The sequence below is a fragment of the Thunnus thynnus genome, chromosome 6 (assembly GCF_963924715.1).
Source record: "Thunnus thynnus chromosome 6, fThuThy2.1, whole genome shotgun sequence".
NCBI lineage: Eukaryota > Metazoa > Chordata > Actinopteri > Scombriformes > Scombridae > Thunnus > Thunnus thynnus.
In genome coordinates, this window is record NC_089522.1 from 2,825,839 (window position 1) to 2,844,472 (window position 18,634).

The 18,634-nt window shown below is 39.2% G+C and overlaps 1 protein-coding gene across 1 annotated transcript; it reads right to left on the reverse strand.

Moving 5' to 3' along the window:
- Positions 1 to 253: 253 nt before the first annotated feature.
- Positions 254 to 17,202, reverse strand: si:rp71-17i16.5 (phosphatidylinositol 4,5-bisphosphate 3-kinase catalytic subunit gamma isoform). The gene is made up of 11 exons (XM_067591297.1): positions 15,818 to 17,202; positions 14,783 to 15,446; positions 13,446 to 13,511; positions 11,860 to 12,085; positions 9,003 to 9,097; positions 4,713 to 4,856; positions 4,507 to 4,597; positions 2,960 to 3,090; positions 2,480 to 2,591; positions 2,146 to 2,303; positions 254 to 1,231 (listed from the first exon to the last, which is right to left on the reverse strand). Exons 1-11 carry the CDS (start codon positions 17,062 to 17,064, stop codon positions 974 to 976), a joined length of 3,192 nt encoding a protein of 1,063 aa, XP_067447398.1. The 5' UTR covers positions 17,065 to 17,202; the 3' UTR covers positions 254 to 973.
- Between the last annotated feature and the right edge of the window lie 1,432 nt (positions 17,203 to 18,634).

Consider the following 18,634-nt stretch of genomic DNA (forward strand, 5'->3'; position numbering starts at 1 on the left):
GAGTGACATCCCAACCTTCTATCGGGGTTGAGTGTAGGGCATTTTCATTGGATGGAAAGCTAATGTGATCATTCCTTTAGCGTGGAAACATACAGAATCCCCCATGCAGCCACCTGTGGGCAGATGTGTGCAGTTATGTTGATCCAAATGTCGGATGTAATTGGTTACTGTGCCACAATTTCCCAACCAGATAGGGAAAATGTTGTACTTGTTGAATAATTGCTGAAGTGACTCCACAGGCTCCAGTTGATGCTTACTTGAATATATGAAGTTTATTGAGAACAAATATCTGACATCAGAGAAGTCTTTGGTACAGTGTACACATGGATACAGTCATACCAAAAACTTAGCACAAACAGGAAAACAATCACTTCTTACAGAGTTGCTCAGGTCAGGTCACGCCACCAACAGGGGCACTTGGTGTCAGAATAAATTCTAATTGGAAAACAATGCGGGCAGCACCTTATCTCCCAGCCTGGCGCCATGAACCTAAAATATCTTTTGTATGAGACCTTGGAGGCCAGAGTCAGGCCCTGCAGGCCAAAGTGAGGCCCTGTAGATGAAAAGACTTAGCTCATAAGTTGAACATTTCCATAAATTGAACATTGAACATCTCTCCTTCACAAATGTGCATTTTTCTCTCACACACACCCTCCAGGTTATAGTTCTTTATTTGAACTTTGCCCTCCACACCCTCTGCCCATTTCTCACTGCTGGCTAACCAGTCATGCTTCTCATGAGGGATTTGTGACTTATACATATAAATAAATGGGTATTAATGGTTTTTGACCTAATGTTTGAAAAGGTGGAAGGAATAGAGCTTTTAAAATCATGTTGAAAAAGCTTGCCTGTGGCTCTCAAGTGAGGAGAGGGACGCTGGACAATACATTTATATATAAACAAACAAAAACAAAAATTATAAAGACTTTTGAACTTTCTCCATTTCCCAGCACTGAGGCACTACATCAACAGTCTATTTGATGCCTGCCACCATGTGAATCCACCAGTTGGCCTGTACAGTCCAGCCCAGCTGCTCACACGCAGAGATTTGCTGGAGGAAATGCTCCCTGGCCTCGTCCTCATTCTGTTCCTCCTGGAGCGCCTCTCGCAGGTAGCGCATGTCCTCTGCAGCACTCAGCTCGGGGATGCCCGTGAGCAGCATGAGGGAGAAAAGGGTGACCAGCAGGCGAGAGTGGGAACGCAGGGAGAGGTATGCTTGGGTGCAAGTGTCCTGAAAGAAAGCAAAGCAAGACGAGAGTATATACACTTGTTTTCCTGTACAACAAGTTATACAGTGGCCTTGGATTTTCTGGATACCTTATGACTATTACACAAGGTATACATGATTGATTAGTCTGTGAACTGGAGAAGAATTTCATTAACAGCAAGACACAGCAAGCAAGACACATGGCCTTCATTGGCACCAAAGAAAAATCACTCCAATACTCCGATATTGTCAGACTGTGTATTTACTGACATTTCAAAAAAGTTACAGTGGAGACACCTGGTGATTTTCTGTATTTTTCGTATTTAACAACAAATTCCACAAAGAGACCGAAACTAACAATGAATTCATCTACTAACAAGTATTGTGTGTGCATTCAAATCCTGATATATCTTATTCCTCTGTGCCATGGAGCTCCATTGTTGTTCAAAAACTTAAAAATACATCAATGAGCCCTACTGTTGCACTGGGTGATGTGTTTCTTCATTGCCATGAACACACACACTGCAGTTTATTTTGACTCAATCCAACACACACTGTCCTGCAGCTATAGTATAGTTTATAAATAGTTTCATAGTTTAACATATACTCAATTTTCTCCTGCTTGAGAAACATTTGCCAGCAGCTACTGAACCAATCTGTTTAAGGAAATGACTGATACCTTTGAAAAAACAAAAAAAACTACATATTTGTGAGCCCTTTTCAAAGATTTACATCTTGAGTAGGAACAAGCGGGCTTGGGCTGAGAGCGACAAACAGAAATGGACACACAACACATTGTTGCTTTTGGTCTTTTCATATGATTTGTTGACAATAAGAAAAATATAGAATGAGTCTGCATTATTTTTCAAAGGAAAGCACTGATATAGTTACAAACTATGACTACATCAACACAGTTACAGCTATGCAGATCTTCTCACCCTGAACCGTTGAAAGTAGAGGCTATTGCGGCCTTTGACTCTTCCCATGACATACAGGAAGTCAGGTGTGAGGACGAATGGTACGCGCTCCCTGCTCACACCAAGGAAGTGCTTCCTGTTACCCAGGATGTGACCAAAGTCAATGTGTAACAAGTTCCCTAAAACACCCAGGAAATACAAGAGCATCAGTTTCTATTATTCAGTCATTCTCTCCAGATTGAAGTTACAGTACTAGATTCCATTACATGACACATGATGACTGACAGATTGATGGTTTCATTTGTACAAATACAAGAACAAATGCAGTGTCTAAACAAGGATTTATGGTGCATACCTTGGTCTGTGATCATGATGTTGTCATTGTGACGGTCCCCTATACCCAGTACATAAGTGGCAACACAGTACCCGGCACAAGACTTCACAAACCGCTCCACACTATTGTAGTGCTGGAGAGCAAATGACAACATTTTAAATAAATAATAGAAAATAAAAAGGAATAAAGACTTTTCAAATGGTCTACACTATTTTCAGACAAAATATTTTTATAGGTGGGTGAAGGTTGAATTGTTTTTTGCTAACAAAAAAGTTTCACTGCCATCTGTGTATGAGGGAAGTCAAAAATATAAATGTTTCCAGTATTTGAAGGAATGACCATCTCTGCATGGCCCCCTGTGATCCAGTGTGTGATTCAGCCTTTTCATACATTTCTTAAATAAGAAGAGTTTTTATTACTTGTAATATAATATTAGACACCATTTACAGTCAATTGAAAAGAGTTTGGGTAAATCTTTTCCGTGTATTCCATATTACTTACAATTTCCTGGAGTGGACACTTGGATTTGAGCCATTCAAACAGAGCATCATTTGTGAAGGCTCCAGTTGTTCCTCCGTGGCTCCTCTGGACTGCAGCGATGGTCACTGCATTCCTCACAATCTCAATCATACCTGTTGAACAGAAATTTGATTAAATTCACATGGAATGTGAGATTAATTACAGATCTAAGATCCTGGGTTACTGGGGTATTCACAAAGTATTTCACAGTGCTTGTACATCAAGCATTGTCCACTTACTCCCTCTTAATCTCTTATGTTCCAACATCCCTTGCCATCCTGCATTTGACTCAGTTTAATTGGAATTGCAGCAGAAAGCTTGTGTTTCAAAAAGTTGTGAAGTTTGATAGATGTTGACTTTTATTAGGCAGGTGAAAGATGCTATCAAGTTGCATTATGGGAAGTTTAAGATCCATTGTTTTGGAGGTGTGACACAACCAAAAGACTAAGAGCCAGGTTATGTTTAGTAAGAAGTAGTTTGTACGACATGTTGTCTGACTTCAACCCGACGCGTCAGATGGCTTGTTACACAGAACCATCGGAGAAGTCGTCCTTGGAAACTGTTTGGAAATGGGTAGGCACTTTCAAAAAAACTACCTGGCAGGTGATTATCATCATGGAGAAGTGGAAGCCTATATTATTTCAGGTGAGATGATATCATTTAAATACAGGAATAATGGATACAGGAGCATTTTCAGACTGTTTCTCCTGGAAGGCATTCACAGTGTTGCACTTGGTTGTTTATGTGAAAAGTGACAGAAAAAGTTGTGTAAAGAATGAAAAAAAAAAAAGAATCCCTAGCTCCTTTCTCACCTCTGCACACTTAGCCAATTGTGGCATGAAGTTGGTGTGAATGATGGATTGATGGTTCCAGATAAACTTACAGAAATTGTCAGATGCAGCCCCCAGTCCAACATTGGGAAGGTGTGGGGGGGAGGGGGACAAGCAGTTCTGACTGAGTATACACCAGCTATAAATGTCTGGATAGCTCAGCCTCTGCTACTTTACTTTTGACCTTTCTGTTTTTTAAACTTTCATCTCAAACAAGCCCTCTCAACTTCATTGAAGTGTAATATTAAATGGCTGGAGTACCCCTTTAACTTCACAACATATTTCACTGAAATTTGCCAACGAGATTTTGAGATTTCCTCCAAACTGAAAACAAACAAAAAGGACGGGAAGCACTTCCTTATTGGCATAGGTGCAATATGTGCAAAGCCTACAATATGATGAAGGAATATAAATGGTTTAAATAAAACAAATAGCCTAAATCATTATAAACTATTTGTAGCCCACAAGACCCAAAATTGTTGGTTTCAAAAAGAAAAAAGAAAAAAAGTTTGTACCAGGGCCATAGCTACCATTACAGACACTTAGGTCGTGTCCACTGTATTTTTTCTGGGAATGTGGGGATTTGGGGGGTTCTGAGTCCCTTATTTTAGTTGGTTAGTTGTGTTGACTTTATAAGCTGTTACTCTTGTTCTTAACTCTTGGCTATAACCCTGGCTTGAACCACTTTACTGTTGATACCTATGTTGTGTCCTGTGGAGATGCAGCCATATGGAATAAGGTTAAGGTCCAGAGATTTCTCCTGCCAGATAGAGTCCATCAACACCAGTGTCTGAACAGAAAGAGACATAGACTCAGGTGTCACTTAACTCAAACATGAAATACATTCACCACTACAAATTTAGTAATTAAAGCAATAATTAAATAAATAAAAAAAATTCCCTCACTTGAATGACCAGCATGTCCTGTCTGAGATCGTCCCCTTCTTTGAAGATTATTCCAATAGGTGTAGCCGAGGTGGGTGACGGCATGGGAGAGAACTCCAGCCACAGAGGTTTCTTCTTTGAGGCCATCACCTTGCATTTGTCCAGCTTGGCGAGAGTGATATAAGGAGAACAGATTTGTTTGTGTTACTGAATTTTAAAAGGCCCTGAGAACGTTTTATCAATCAGCTTCTTACAACAAGTGATGAGGTAATACAGTAACACACCATGTTTTCTGCCAGAGTTTGAACACTGTTTTTTCTCGTGAGAGACTTCTGAGTTTTTGAGTGTTAAACTCTTATACCTAAAGATGTTTTTCCCCAACTTTAACATTAATTATTGCTTATATAGTCATGAATATTTATTTTAATAGAGGGCACATAACACAACAGGGATTGACTGGACTCATACAAAGAACATAGACTCTTTGTGCATCAAAAACACATACAAGATGTGTCTCTGTCCTCCTCAAAAGGGAGATCAAAATATAAAAAAGAATATTTGGTTGAAATAAACCATTACCAAATCTCAGTATTATTTATAAAACATTTTTTCTCTCTTTGGAAAAAATCTATTATTGAAATTCTGATTAAAATGCTTCAACAGCGACACCTGCAGGCAGGAGGAGAAAAGGCAGTGTGTGTGAAGTGGTGGTGGGAATAATAGATAAGAGTGTGTAAGTCATGTATTTGATACATGCATTAATACTTTCTGATGTGAACCTTCACTTTTAGATCTGTGAATGTTTTTAGTGTTCAATCTTTCAAGTATTCAGCACTGATCTGAACCTGTATCAGATTTAAGTTTTGTGGTACTTTCTATATTTCTGTATACTAAGAAAATACATAAGAAACACATGTAAATCATGTGATATCTTGTCTGTTTTTGATGAGAACATAAATCTGTTGTCACAATAGAACAATACTATAAATTTGAATTTAACTTTATTGGTAAAATGACACATTCTGAACCACTCCACGGCTAAAACGCGCACTTCTTCCTCTTATGTATATGCTAAATGTCTTTACACCACTCAAGGGTTTTTGTTTTTGAAAGCAAATTGTTTTATTGGCATATAAAATTGCCCCCCACCCCTCCGAATTCATCAGCAGCTGATGAATTTATGGTGGATATTTATTTCCTGTGCATTCCATGTAATAATGGATCATTTTAAGCTAGTAAAGGCTTATGAAATGCCAGTAATTAACTCAGTCATCATGAGCTTCAGGGGCATTTATATCAACATACAAAAAAGGGGGTGTTTTTAAAATAAGATGTGAAAAAGTCGACAAAAGAAAATAAAAATAACCTTTTCCCAAGTGCAGCCATTGAAAACATCCTCACCCTGCCCTCCCACACCTGAAGAGGGTGACACATGTGGAACACCTTAATATATTTATGAGAACAGTTTGGTTTTTTCCATCATGAGGCATTAGAGCACATACAATCCGTACGTGTTTCATATCCACTCTATATGCTATGTAGGGCCTAACATTGTTGACAATATAATCAGTATGGCTGATATAATTACATGATTAAATAGTTTTCACTGTTGATTTTTTCTAGTGGCATGGCTCTAGGGATGGCAACGTTGGTCTTTGAGTCCACTACTTTGAACCAGACTGAAACACAGTACTGTGCAAAAGTTTTAAGCACTTTAGATGTTTAGATTCTTATCCATTATCAATGCCATCAATGTGGCATCTGATTGGTCCCAAATTAATTCTGCAGCATGACAACGACCCAAACATATAGCCAGAGTCATAAAGACCTTTATTCAGTGTCAAGAACAACAAGGAGTCCTGCAACAGATGGTTTGGCCCCCACAGAGCCCTGATCTCAGTCTAGGGTTACATGAAGAGACAGACACAACTGAGAGGCCTAAATCCACAGAAGAAATGTGGCAACTTTTCCAAGATGCAGGAACAACTGACCTGCCTTTTCAGTACCTGAAAAACTGTGTACAGGTGTACCAAGAAGAACTGCTGCTGTTTTAAAGGCAAAGCGTGCTCACACCAAATATTGATTTCATTTCAATTTCTTTTGTTTACTGAACTTTCTATGTAAATTGTCTAATAAAACTATCCATGGCATTATTTTTGAAACCATCCTCGCTTTACTTTTAGTGCCTAAAACTTTTGCACAGTAATGTACCTCAATAACTATTAGACAATTTGCCATGGAATTGTGTGCAGACGTTAATCAACAAATATTAGCATGCTAACATGCTAAACTTATACGGTGAATATTGTAACAGCCTGGTCGCGGTGGCATTGTACGTTTCTGCAAACCACAGAAACATTGAATACATTTCAACACGTGTAATATGTAGAATATTAACATTTCAACAAAACGTATCATCTCAGCATTTCCAAAATATGTATCATCTCAACATTTCTAAAGTGACGTAGTTCACATGCGATCTATACGAGCTGACTTTCCTATTAGGAGGAGGAAGGGCAGGTAGTTGGTTAATAAGTTTCTTGGCAGCAAGTTGGAAATTGGTTCAAAACCACCTCGAAACCAATGCCTGCTTCCTGTTTCAACCGACAAAAGCAGGTGTTTTTAGTAAGACATCGGCCATTTTTATTTTATTTTAACCCAAACCATGATCTTTCCCTAACCAAATGGTCTTTGTGCTTAAACCTAACCAGACCTTAACCACAGCGTTGTCACACCATAAAACATTATTCAACAGGCAGAAATGTCAATATGCTACATCTGTAGAAATGTTGATATGATACATATTACACATGTTGAAACGTATATATTCAACGTTTCTGCGGTTTGAAGAAACGTTCAATGCCAACGTTTTGTTCTGGTGATTGTGAACATTATTATTATTATTTCTTCCTAGCCTCAGCATGGTAATATTGTCATTGGGAGCATGTTAGCATGCTTACATTAACATTTAGCTCAAAGCACCACTGCACCTATAAAGTACAACCTCACAGAGCTGCTAGCATAGCTGTAGATTATTTCTACTGCTTCTTTTTTTACATTCAAGTTGCGTAACTCCATTATGTATTATTTCTGCTGAGCTTAACAGTTCACTGTCATTTTTTGTTGTATTGCATGTGCACTTGTGAAACACTTAAACTGTGTTGTTTTTCCAAGCGCTGTACAGATAAAATTGATTTTACATAGTGGTACTTTTACTGCAGTATGAGCTGTTGTATCTTTAGTTCAATGATACAATAATTCATATAGTTAAAAATGCACAGTTAAAAGGGTTAAATATTACAAATGTGGAGGCATTTATGTTATTTGGAGTTAAAAATTGTAAACAGTGATAAATACAGACCACTAGGTGGCAGTAATGTTTATGATCAGAGTTACAAGCAGAAAAAAGGAAGTAAGCTTGAGAAACTTTTTGTTAGCACAAGATGTGTGTAAGTAGTGCAATGCCATGCGATATTTTGATGTAATAATGCGCACTTGTTCAGTAAAATGTTGAACACAGAAATGTGAGGTTCTGGTCATTTTTGTAGAAGTATCAGAAGCAGCACCAGTTGAGGACTTCAGTGCTGCCGCTGGGCCCAACAATCCTGACTTTACCAGCAATTCATTCCAGCTAGAACCCATTGCAAACCATTTACTTTGGTTTGTTTCTCCGTTTGTGTTGGGGTTAATCATTAACAGCTCTAAGTAAATGATTGTCAAAATTGTTTGGCTTTGATTATGTTCAGACATATTTGGGATGTGTTTAATATTTGACTCACACTCATTGCTGCTTCACACCATATTCAGATAGACTGCACTAAAGATCAGCGTAGACGTGTCCTTAAACCTCTCTGAAACAATGTCTGCAGTAAGTTAAACCTCACTTACAGTGACCTCCAATGGTTGTAGTGATTTTTACAGGACATTGCAGCTGGATTTAGACTAAGCTACAGTTGCAGTTTAAATCTCAGTCTCTGAGGGCACAGTAAGGGGAGACCATGTGATTTTGTTCCACACAACACAGGTTTAAATGCGTCAGAAACTTTAAACTGCAGCTAAGTGAATGACAGAGCAACAATTCCATACACTGTTTAAGCTTATAACTACACCGTCCCCAACTAGCCAAAAACAAACACTGTGTGGTCCAAAATGTTCTGAATGGGGCATCAGGACCACACACAAAAGACTAAACATGCCACACATCGATAACATAACGAAACAAGAATTGCATTTTTAATTCAACACACTTTCATTGAACGCTAACACACTCCCAGTCTGCACACACACACACACACAAATGGCAAGGCCTACCAAGATCCTTCCGACTTTGATGCGGGGGTCAAAGGGCAGCAAGAATTCATCTGGCAGATTACTGTTTCGAAGAAGCTCTTGAAGTTTGAGGGGAGCTGAAACAGTGGCAACACAGGAACACAAAGACACAATGAAGTGTTAATTAGTTTAGTGAACTTTTCAAGGATAGGTGTACCTGCCAAGGAACAAAAAATTTTTAAATATGAAGAAGCTCATGAAAAGGGAAAAGAAGCAACTCCCTGGAACAACTTACTTGCAAAAGTACTCAAAGAAGATGCATTTAAACATGATAACCCATTCTTCTATCGTTCACTGGCTGATGAGCAGCAGGTGTGCAGCACCACTTCATATACATGAAGAAACAAAAACCACATGTAGGACAGGTTGAAGTGGTGTTGTACACCTGCTGCTCAACAGCCAATTATTGATGGCTAGAGGAGTGCGTGTTTGTCTAACTAGTTTTTTTTTAATAACAAAACATAATTTTCTTTGCTTAAGATCATTATTTCAGCAGTATTATGTATTATTCAATTAACATTCACATACACACACACACACACACACACACTAATAATAAGTGCTTGAATAGACACATGGTCCATGGAAACAGGGTCAGATTACAATTACTAAACATTTTTAAAACAAATACACGTTTTTATGTCACCTGGGGAAAATAGAGAACTATCACCCCCTCTCTCCTCTTTTGTCTGTCTCTCTTTTATGTATGTGTGTGTGTGTGTGTGTGTGTGTGTGTAAGGTAATTACAACAATTAAGTTGTGTAAGGTAATGCAGGATACTGCTCCGTCCATGGATAACAGTGTTTCTGTTGCCAGTGTGGATCTTTGTTTTCTAAGTAAGAGACTTTCACCGTGACTGTGGGTCAGCCAGCCTGACCTCCTTTGAATATGTTCATGCTAACTAACTAACCAGCTATTTTGTGTAAAACAGTTTTTGGGAGATATGTGATATTGTCCAGACTTCATTTATTACCAGTGTAGAACAGATAAATGTTCATATTAAACATATCTGCAGTAGAGACTGTCTTTACCAGAAAAACAACAGCATTTGTTTAAATACTTTAAATACTCTGCTCATGTGCCCCTGACAAGCAAACTGTTGTTGTCTTGCAATCAATGACTAGCTGAACTCCAAGGACCAATTAACCTACTGTCTTTCTTTCTCTATTGATAAAGGCCTAATAGACAAACAATTTTAAATAATAGGCCTATATATTTTCTTCTCACATTATTATTGCATCCTAAAAGGGATGGCACAGCAGAGGAAACTTCATTAATGATTTAAATCTTCCAACATGGCGACAGGATCAGTCAGGATCTACGGTAATTCATGTTCTGCATTTTCTAAACATCAGACTGGAAAGCTGTTACTCACAGATTACAAGTTCAACAAGAAAATGATTTGAAGTAACGCGGCTGTCCTGCATCCTGAGCTCCATCAAGTCTGTCCAGACATTTTAAAAGTTCGAACTCAGGTTAGAGAATCGAAATATTTTTTTCAGTCATGTCATAAGAATCATCACAGTGAGTTTTCAGCTATGCCCCTTATAGTCAAATCTCAAAATATGTGCAGTAGTCAGTTCTGCGTGTAGACATGTATCCATATAATCAGCGTCTGACAACCGGATGTCCTACATGCCGTGAACAAATAAAACATGTTCGTGAAAACATTTAAAACAGGTTTAAACACAGCCATGCTCAGCACAACATGGATACCTTCATTCATCATTTAAATATTTCAACGAAACAGTGAGAACTTGCACTTTTCAAACACTAACCAGGACATTTCCAAACCTGATTTTGTAGGCTATCTATTTATTTAAGGATATTGAATGTACTTAAAAGCATAAAGGAGGACTTTCAAATATGCAGAGGAGGAGTAGAACTGCAGAATAAATGCATTAATCATCCTATATAATACAACAGGTAGTTCTGACCAAGCAATCTGATTGGTCAATTAGACATTTAGCACGTGTTCAAATCAGCATGACAGCACACGTAGCCGTGCTCAAATGAAAACCGCCTCATCACTAAAAATATCACTCTGCCATTCATTAGAACTATAGACGCTGAATATATATAGTTAAACATGGTGGATATTAATATTTGGGGTGTCCTGAATGTATATTTTGGAACTTCGGGGGCTTCACAGAGGTGAACTCATTTCTCTCTCTCACTCAGCCTCTCTCTCCCTTTTCACCTGTTGCTGCGTTTAAAGAAGATGAGAGGAGCTCATGTGATTAGTCATTATTGAAGCCCGCCCCGACTCCACTTGCGCATAATGCATTCCTCCGACTAATAATGTAATCAGTCTTTTCTCCACGTCGCGCCTGGCTGATGATCAGAAAAATTGCAAAAATGTGTTGACCACACCAACACATGCCATATGCCAGGAATTAAGACTTGGATCTGCACCAACACCCTATTTCAGGAAAATAGGACCCTCAATATCATAATGTACCCTTATTTTATTTAATAGAATTAATACAGGGTTATTTGTATTATTATATGTTATTTTAAAGCATGTTTTGGTTGCGTTTTCTGTATGTGCAGCACATTTTGTGTCCTTTTTGTGTCCTCACTTTGCAGCATTTGTCAAACTGATGATGTTTTTTTGCTTGTGTTTTGTCTTTTTGCGTGTGTGTGTGTGCGTTTCATTATGGGAAATCTAGAGTTTAGTGTTTTTGGAGCTTCACATGTATTAGCAGCTAAAAATCAGGATGTCTCAGCCTCTGATGCATCAATTTTAAATCTTTTAACCAACTGCAACACTAAATCGATGGAGCAGCCCTTTAATTATATTTTTTTGACTCCAGTTAAGTCCCTGGATGTGTCCCACCTGTAGTAGGGAGGTCGGTCTTGTCAGGGTAGAGTTTCTTAATGATTGTAACGACCTCCTGTAGAGCCTCCACAGCCTGGACCTGCTGGTTGAAGCTGTCGAGCATGGCCTGACCACAGCCCAGCAGGTAGGCCTCCAGAATCACAGCCATGCGTTGGCGGAAATACGGACACCCGGCCACCTCGCTGCGGACATACCAGAAGAAGAAGTGGCCAATTCTCTTGCTCTGCAGTGAAAGAGGATACAGTCAGCATGGACTGCATAAACAGAAGTGCCACAGTACACCCATAGAGTCACACAGCATTGGAGAAATTAAATTATAATGACAGGACTGTTGATATTTTTGTTTATCATATCATGAGGTTTAAGAGAAATAAATGGCAGTTTACGGCCCCCAAATTAGCAAATTTTAGGATCACTGTTGAATAACTGTGTTTATGTTTTAACTTCAAGTCCCCCTCCAGTCAAAAATTTGTTTTGCTTATTACTCCTTAAGTTGGATGTTTTAACGTCACCGTGCAGAATGATGTATGTGCAGAGTTTGACACTAGAAGGCTGTTTTCACATTTGTCTACTGAAAGTGGAAAGTTTTTCTGTGCTCAGCTTAAATCTGAGTTTAAGGGGCGTACCTACAAGCACCACAACAGGGCTAGTATACAATTTACACAAGTGTGATGTGGAAACTTGAAGCTTCCAGAGCAGAAACACTGAGAATGGACATTTCAGTGAAGTAAGAGACAGCTTGTGTCCAGTAGTTTTAACTTAGGAAATGGAAAATATTTGCATATTCATAGATTCTGGACTTTTCAATGAGGGAGAGGGAGTAGTTGTCATTTTAAGGATTTTTAAGGTAACTTAACATTTTTTGTGGCAAAACATGTCAGACAGAATTTATTATTCTATGCAGAGGATTTTTATATGTCCTAAAACATGTCTCCCTAAATTCCCTATCCATAAGAAAGAACCTTAGCATATATTATTTAAGTATTTTTCTCTTATTATGTCTTCAGTTACTGTAATTATTCTGTACACTTGCACACAGTGTGTGTATTAACCTGCAGAGTTAATACTGAAATTACATTTTTAGGAGGTATTTTAATACACTTGCAGAGCCTGCAGAGTTTTTGTTGTTGTTGTTTGTTTGTTTGCTTGCTTGATTGTTTTTTAATGATAAATGAAATTTTCCAGTAGTGCTCAATCTGTATTTGTAACCTACTTAGCTGTGCAAAACAGACAGTATCATCTTTAAACACAACACACTAGGCTGTGTGTAGAGGTTAGTTACATGCTTGTACACAGTGGACAAAACTCATTACTGAAACATGTCAATTGCCATTCACTTTAATGACAATAAATTATTAATGTACGCAATTTTAATCTTTCAGTAAAAATAAAATGTACTCAAAGCTTTTCAAAGACACAATGCATTAATTATCAGTTATTTTCAAAACAACAAAGCAACAGTGCACAACTGTAATGGGGGGAAATGTCAACAAAATCAGCAAAATGATATACTACTTACATCCTTGTATACTAATCCTAATATAGTATGATATGTGTTGCGAACACTGAGTATTAGGACTCACCTGCAGAGCTCTTTGGATGAGGTACCGAGCGAGGAAACTGTCATGATAAGGTTCCACTTTGAGGGTCTATGAATAAACAGGACAAGTCTGTAAGTAATGTCACCGGTCTGCAGTCTCAACCTCATAGAACATCTCCACAGAAACATGAGTCCTCTAGTAAATATAAATTTAAATATTCTTAGATGCCCTCTCATACAATATGCACAGTATTTGCTTTTAAAGTCAAATGGTAGAATGTATTCCCATACTATTGGATGTATTCACACCCACATAGAGAGAGAATGTATAAAGAGACTTCCTTCTTGCTCACAATGGACAAGAGTCATAATTCGTGTGACTGCTAGAAGGCTTTGTCACGTGAACATAAAGAAATGTCATTTTCAGGCATTTGCTGAGGTGACTGACACTGTCGTTTTTCTCGACAGTCTTGGAGTACTACATGGCACCAAGTTTTCCACATATCAAATGAGATCATTTGACTGCGTGAACCTTTTAAACACAATACAAAGTAAAATAATATAGGTCTTAAAACACAACTATATTTTAGCCCAGTTTGGGACCCACATTTATGCCAGCATTCATTGATTTTTTTTGGTCCATATAGGGGCAATGCAACAAGCTACAAACACAACATTGACATATTGGGCATTCTGGCTAGTTTGTAATCCAGCCTTACAATAAATATCTAAAATACCTAACAATCAAACCAAAAACATAACCTCAACAAAGTAAGGTAGCAGTAATAAGGTGGGTATTGGTGACAGCACAACCATGTCATTAAAATAATTATGAAATAAACAGCAAAGAGACAAGATTATATCAGGCCTATTCTGGCTTCTCTTCACTGGTTAACCATCAGTTTTAGTGTAGATTTAAAGATTTTGTTGATTACATTTAAAGCACTTCATCGGCTGGCTCCTAGTTATATTGCTGAACTGCTGCTCTCCTACGAGCCAGAAGGCAGCCTCAAATCATTAGGCAAGGGCTCTTCTGGCTGTTCAGGCCCAGGTCAAGACTGAGGGAGACAGTCAGGGCCCCTCAGCTCTGCCTGAAAGTCTCGGACTTGCATAATCTGTAGCATCTTTTAAATCACTTAGTAAATCTTGTCTTTAGTATATGTATTTTACTTTCATTTGCTGGATTTCATCATATTTTGGTGCTGAATTTTGTTTTTCCTTTGTAAAGCACTTTTGTAACAGGTGTAAAAGGTGCTATATACAGTAAATAAAGTTTATGATTTATATATTTTCTGCACACACAAACACACACACACACACCTTTACCGAGTCTCCCACTCCTATTTTGACAAATCATTCTGGCCAGATACAAACACATACCTGCACTAGCTGCAGCAAATACTTCAATACATCATCATTTGACAGACTCTCCAGTCTCTGGACCGCTAATCTCCTGACTGTCACATCTGCAAAGTCCATGCTCAACAGCTCCAGGGCCACTGTTAAGTCCAGATCACCAGGATCCCAGTTTCCCAGTAGCCAGTGGACATCTTCAACCACTCCGCGGTTCATCCAATCTACATTGCGCAGAAAGTGTGGCAGGCTGGAGGCATAGCGGACGCTCTCCTCCCGGAATCTTCTGAGGCAAGCCTTGTTTGTGTTGAACACTGGAGATGGGGATCTGAGGGTTACACTGTCCTTCGATTGGCCCTGGAAAGGTTTCACATGCAGGGAGGAAGGATCTGGGCTAGGAAAGGTAGATGGGGATGAGGAGGGTGAGGAGGAGGGTTCAGGACAAGATGCAGTAGATTTGGTTGGGGAAAGTTTGGAGGTGGGACTATCAGAACATTCAGAGGGGCTAAAGCTGTTTGGGAGAACTACAGGGAAGCTGTAGCGGTCCAGAAGGAAGCTGATAGCCATTGACTCAGATATGTCTGGGTTAGTAGCAGAGGACAGCTTGTCTGCCTGGTAGGTAATGGCCTCTTCCTCCAGGTCAAGGTAGGACCACATGTGCAGGGTGTAGGGGCCCTGGCTGAGGACGGACCTGCAGGGATGAACAAGATTGAATGTCATCCCTGAGATGACAATTATTCACAATGTAAAAATATTTGTTCTTAATTATTGATAGACCATGATTAACCCCACACAGCTTAATGATGCTTTGTCTGATATGGATCTTTCTGTATCAGTACCATTACAGTGACTGGGGATGTTACAAGAACATTACCTTTCTGTATCATTACCTTTGTTATTAATAACTCTATGCTAGTTTTTGGGTGATGGGGGGTGCATGAAATGTATTGTTAATAGTTTTGTGCTATTAACATGGAGAAAAAGGGTCTTCATCTCCGCCAGCTGGCAGAGCATTTAGAATAGAACAAAAAATATTATTTATATTTTTAAGAAGTAACTGACCTGTGATCTATGAGGAGAAGATTGACAAAGTAGAGCACCTTTCCCTTCCCTTTCTGCTGGTCTGGTGCTTTATTGACTGAAGACAATGGCGACTTTGGGTCTTTGGCTACAGGGGAGCTGTCATTACCACTAGCATTAATAGTGAAACCCAGCTTGGCTCCACGTGGCAGATCCCTGAGGAGAACGTCAAAGTCAAGCCACTCATTCCACAGTACTTCGTCTGCAAAGGCCTTGGAAATGGAAGACACTGAAGAGAGAACCTTGTTACCATAAAGAATAGAGGCTTCTACATAAACAGACTGAGGGCATTTGTTTGGAAGTTTTGGGATGTCAAAGCCAAGCAGTTTGACTCGGAATTTTCTGTTGCAGTCCCACAAGGATATCATGAAGATGTCCTCCACATCCTTCCCTTCAAGGCGGAGATCTTCGTGGGAGCTGAACTGGCCACTGAAACTGTCAACAAGCGGCCAGTCCACGAACCTGACAGTTTCCTCGACAAGCTGTGACACAGGGACCACAGACAGGTGGAGGTCCTGATTGGTTCTCAAGCACTGTCGAACCCAATGGAAATCACTGAGGGGGTAGTTTCCAGATAAATACTCCTCCCTCCCTGAGACTTTCAACGCCAGACTATCAGAAATGACATAATCACACCTCTGGTCTGCCATCACTCTTCTAAAAACCTTAAGAAGGACATTAGGTGTTGCATTAAAATCAACTTGAATGCTGAAGCTGATCTGGCTCATGTAATGGAGGGTGACAGGGAGCTTTCTGTTTAGCTTGTCTTGTAAGTCGTTTGGGACAGGGGTGCATGTTATCCAAGGCTCTGTGGCATATAACTTGTCATCCCGATTCCTTAGCTCTTGTCTTCTCGGAGATGCCAGTTTCCTGCGGGTGAATGTGAGCTCACCAAGTCTGTCAGATGCTTCTTTCTCTAGGTCATGTCCAATCAGGTAAGCCAGAAACTGCTGCTGTTTCTGCTTCTCCTCTGAATCAACTGCCACCAACGGTTTTACCACTATGTGTGCTGATAGACAGCCAGAGTCGTCACATGACCATGGAATGTCTAATGTCCTGATAACCTGACAGTCATCATAGGCCTCATACCAGTCTTCTCCCCTGGCATATAGAAGAGTGTATTTCTCTGGGTCCAATATTGCAAGTGGGTCTGGATGGCAATTCTGCTCCTGTGCCTGAAGGCATAGAAACAAATGTTTGAGAAATGTTGATCGTGGCAGCTTAATCATATGTTTAAACAAGACTAAGAGTCAACAGTCAAATTAGCAGGTCTGTGAGGCTCTACTAAATACTAAAATCAGCATGCCAACAGGTTCACAGTGACAATGCTTAAATGCAGAGTAAAAAATACATAATGGAACCACACAACTAGAATATAAAAAAGCAGTGGAAAAAGTTTACACAAGTTTGAGAGTCTGAATTAAATTAAAAAAGGCTCCAGGATCTACTGCTCGCATTGGTTCCAAGGCAAGAAGAAAACAGAGGGTAGAAAGTAGGTACCCTTGTCTTACATATTTTAAACATACCATAACAAACCCTTCAACACATTTAATTTACTGTTTAGCTGTAATTTGAGAAAGTTTGTGACACAGCTGCCACGTTGGAAATGGACATGGAGGGTTTCACACGCACTAACATGCACATGCAGCTATCAAAACACAGAACAGAGACACTCGGATAACAACACACACAGAGTGTGGCGCTAGATGAAAGGTCAGAGGATCACACATATCATTAGGAATCATCCTCTGGGGAATTGTTGTAATATTTCACTCTGGACAAAAGTAGTGGACTGAAGGATGATGTGCATATTGAAAAAAAAAAGATTCATAAAACCATCAGAAAGAGAGCAAAAAAAACCCCAATAAAATTATAAACACACTTTTGAACAACAGGCCACCCAATTTTCCCAGTGGTTTACCTACCTGCATGCAGATGCGTAGTCGTAGCTGGTGGACACTGCACTGTGCAGGGAGGATCACTGACACAGACCCAAAATCCATATTGACGATGTAATCCTCATCACCAGGCTTAAACTCACAGATAAACTTCAGGTTGTTCTCAGAACAGCTTTGAGTCAACGTCCTTGATAGACGGTTTCCAGCATGTGGTCTGACAGGCTGATTCAGGAGCAAATCAGGATCCATCGATACTTTTAAGAGAGCAAAACCTGAATTTAAATAAGTTTTTTAAAAACTCTATGCTTATGAATGTAACCCTGGAGAATGATTTACAGGATGGTAATATGACATTGCCGATATAGTATGGCAAAGCTCTAAAACTCTAAACAAATCTTACGATAGGTGCTGCTCTCTTAAGATCCTACGGTGGAGACTGCGTGGGTCTGTACCTGTTTGATTGTATGAGAATGTGTGTTCCCTTTTTGTGACTTCCTCATTCTTTTATACCAGTGTAGTGAATTATGAGCACAAAGATAAATACTAAGACAGCATTTACTGACATTGTAAATGATTTGACTTCCTTGTTCCCTTTTTGCACTTCAATAACAAATTATAGTAGCCTTTTCTGACATTTTTCCAGTTTCACACTTCACAAGAGGCCTGGGTAAAGAGTAATTAGACACTAGTTTACTTAACAATTAATGCAATACTCATTGAAATGTGGTTCTTCTGGTTCACTGGTCAACATTTGTATTTTTGTAAAAAACGGGGTGTCAAAAAAGAGGAAACTAGTGACTTTTGCATTGCAATTCATTATCAAACAGATCAAGCGGGAGCAGTGCCAACTGTCTTACTGTAATGTGCCAAACCTGTTTGAGTTGTTTGGCTTGTGATCAAA

What these genes read in the sequence shown, in the direction of transcription:
- si:rp71-17i16.5 (XM_067591297.1), bottom strand. Translation starts at nt 17,064, where the DNA reads ATGATTAAGCTGCCACGATCAACATTTCTCAAACATTTGTTTCTATGC. An exon ending in GACCGACCTCCCTACTACAG is followed by an intron (nt 9,098 to 11,859) that starts GTGGGACACATC and finishes CCACTGTTTCAG; the next exon opens with CTCCCCTCAAACTTCAAGAG. An exon ending in TCTACTTTCAACGGTTCAGG is followed by an intron (nt 1,232 to 2,145) that starts GTGAGAAGATCT and finishes GCTTTCTTTCAG; the next exon opens with GACACTTGCACCCAAGCATA.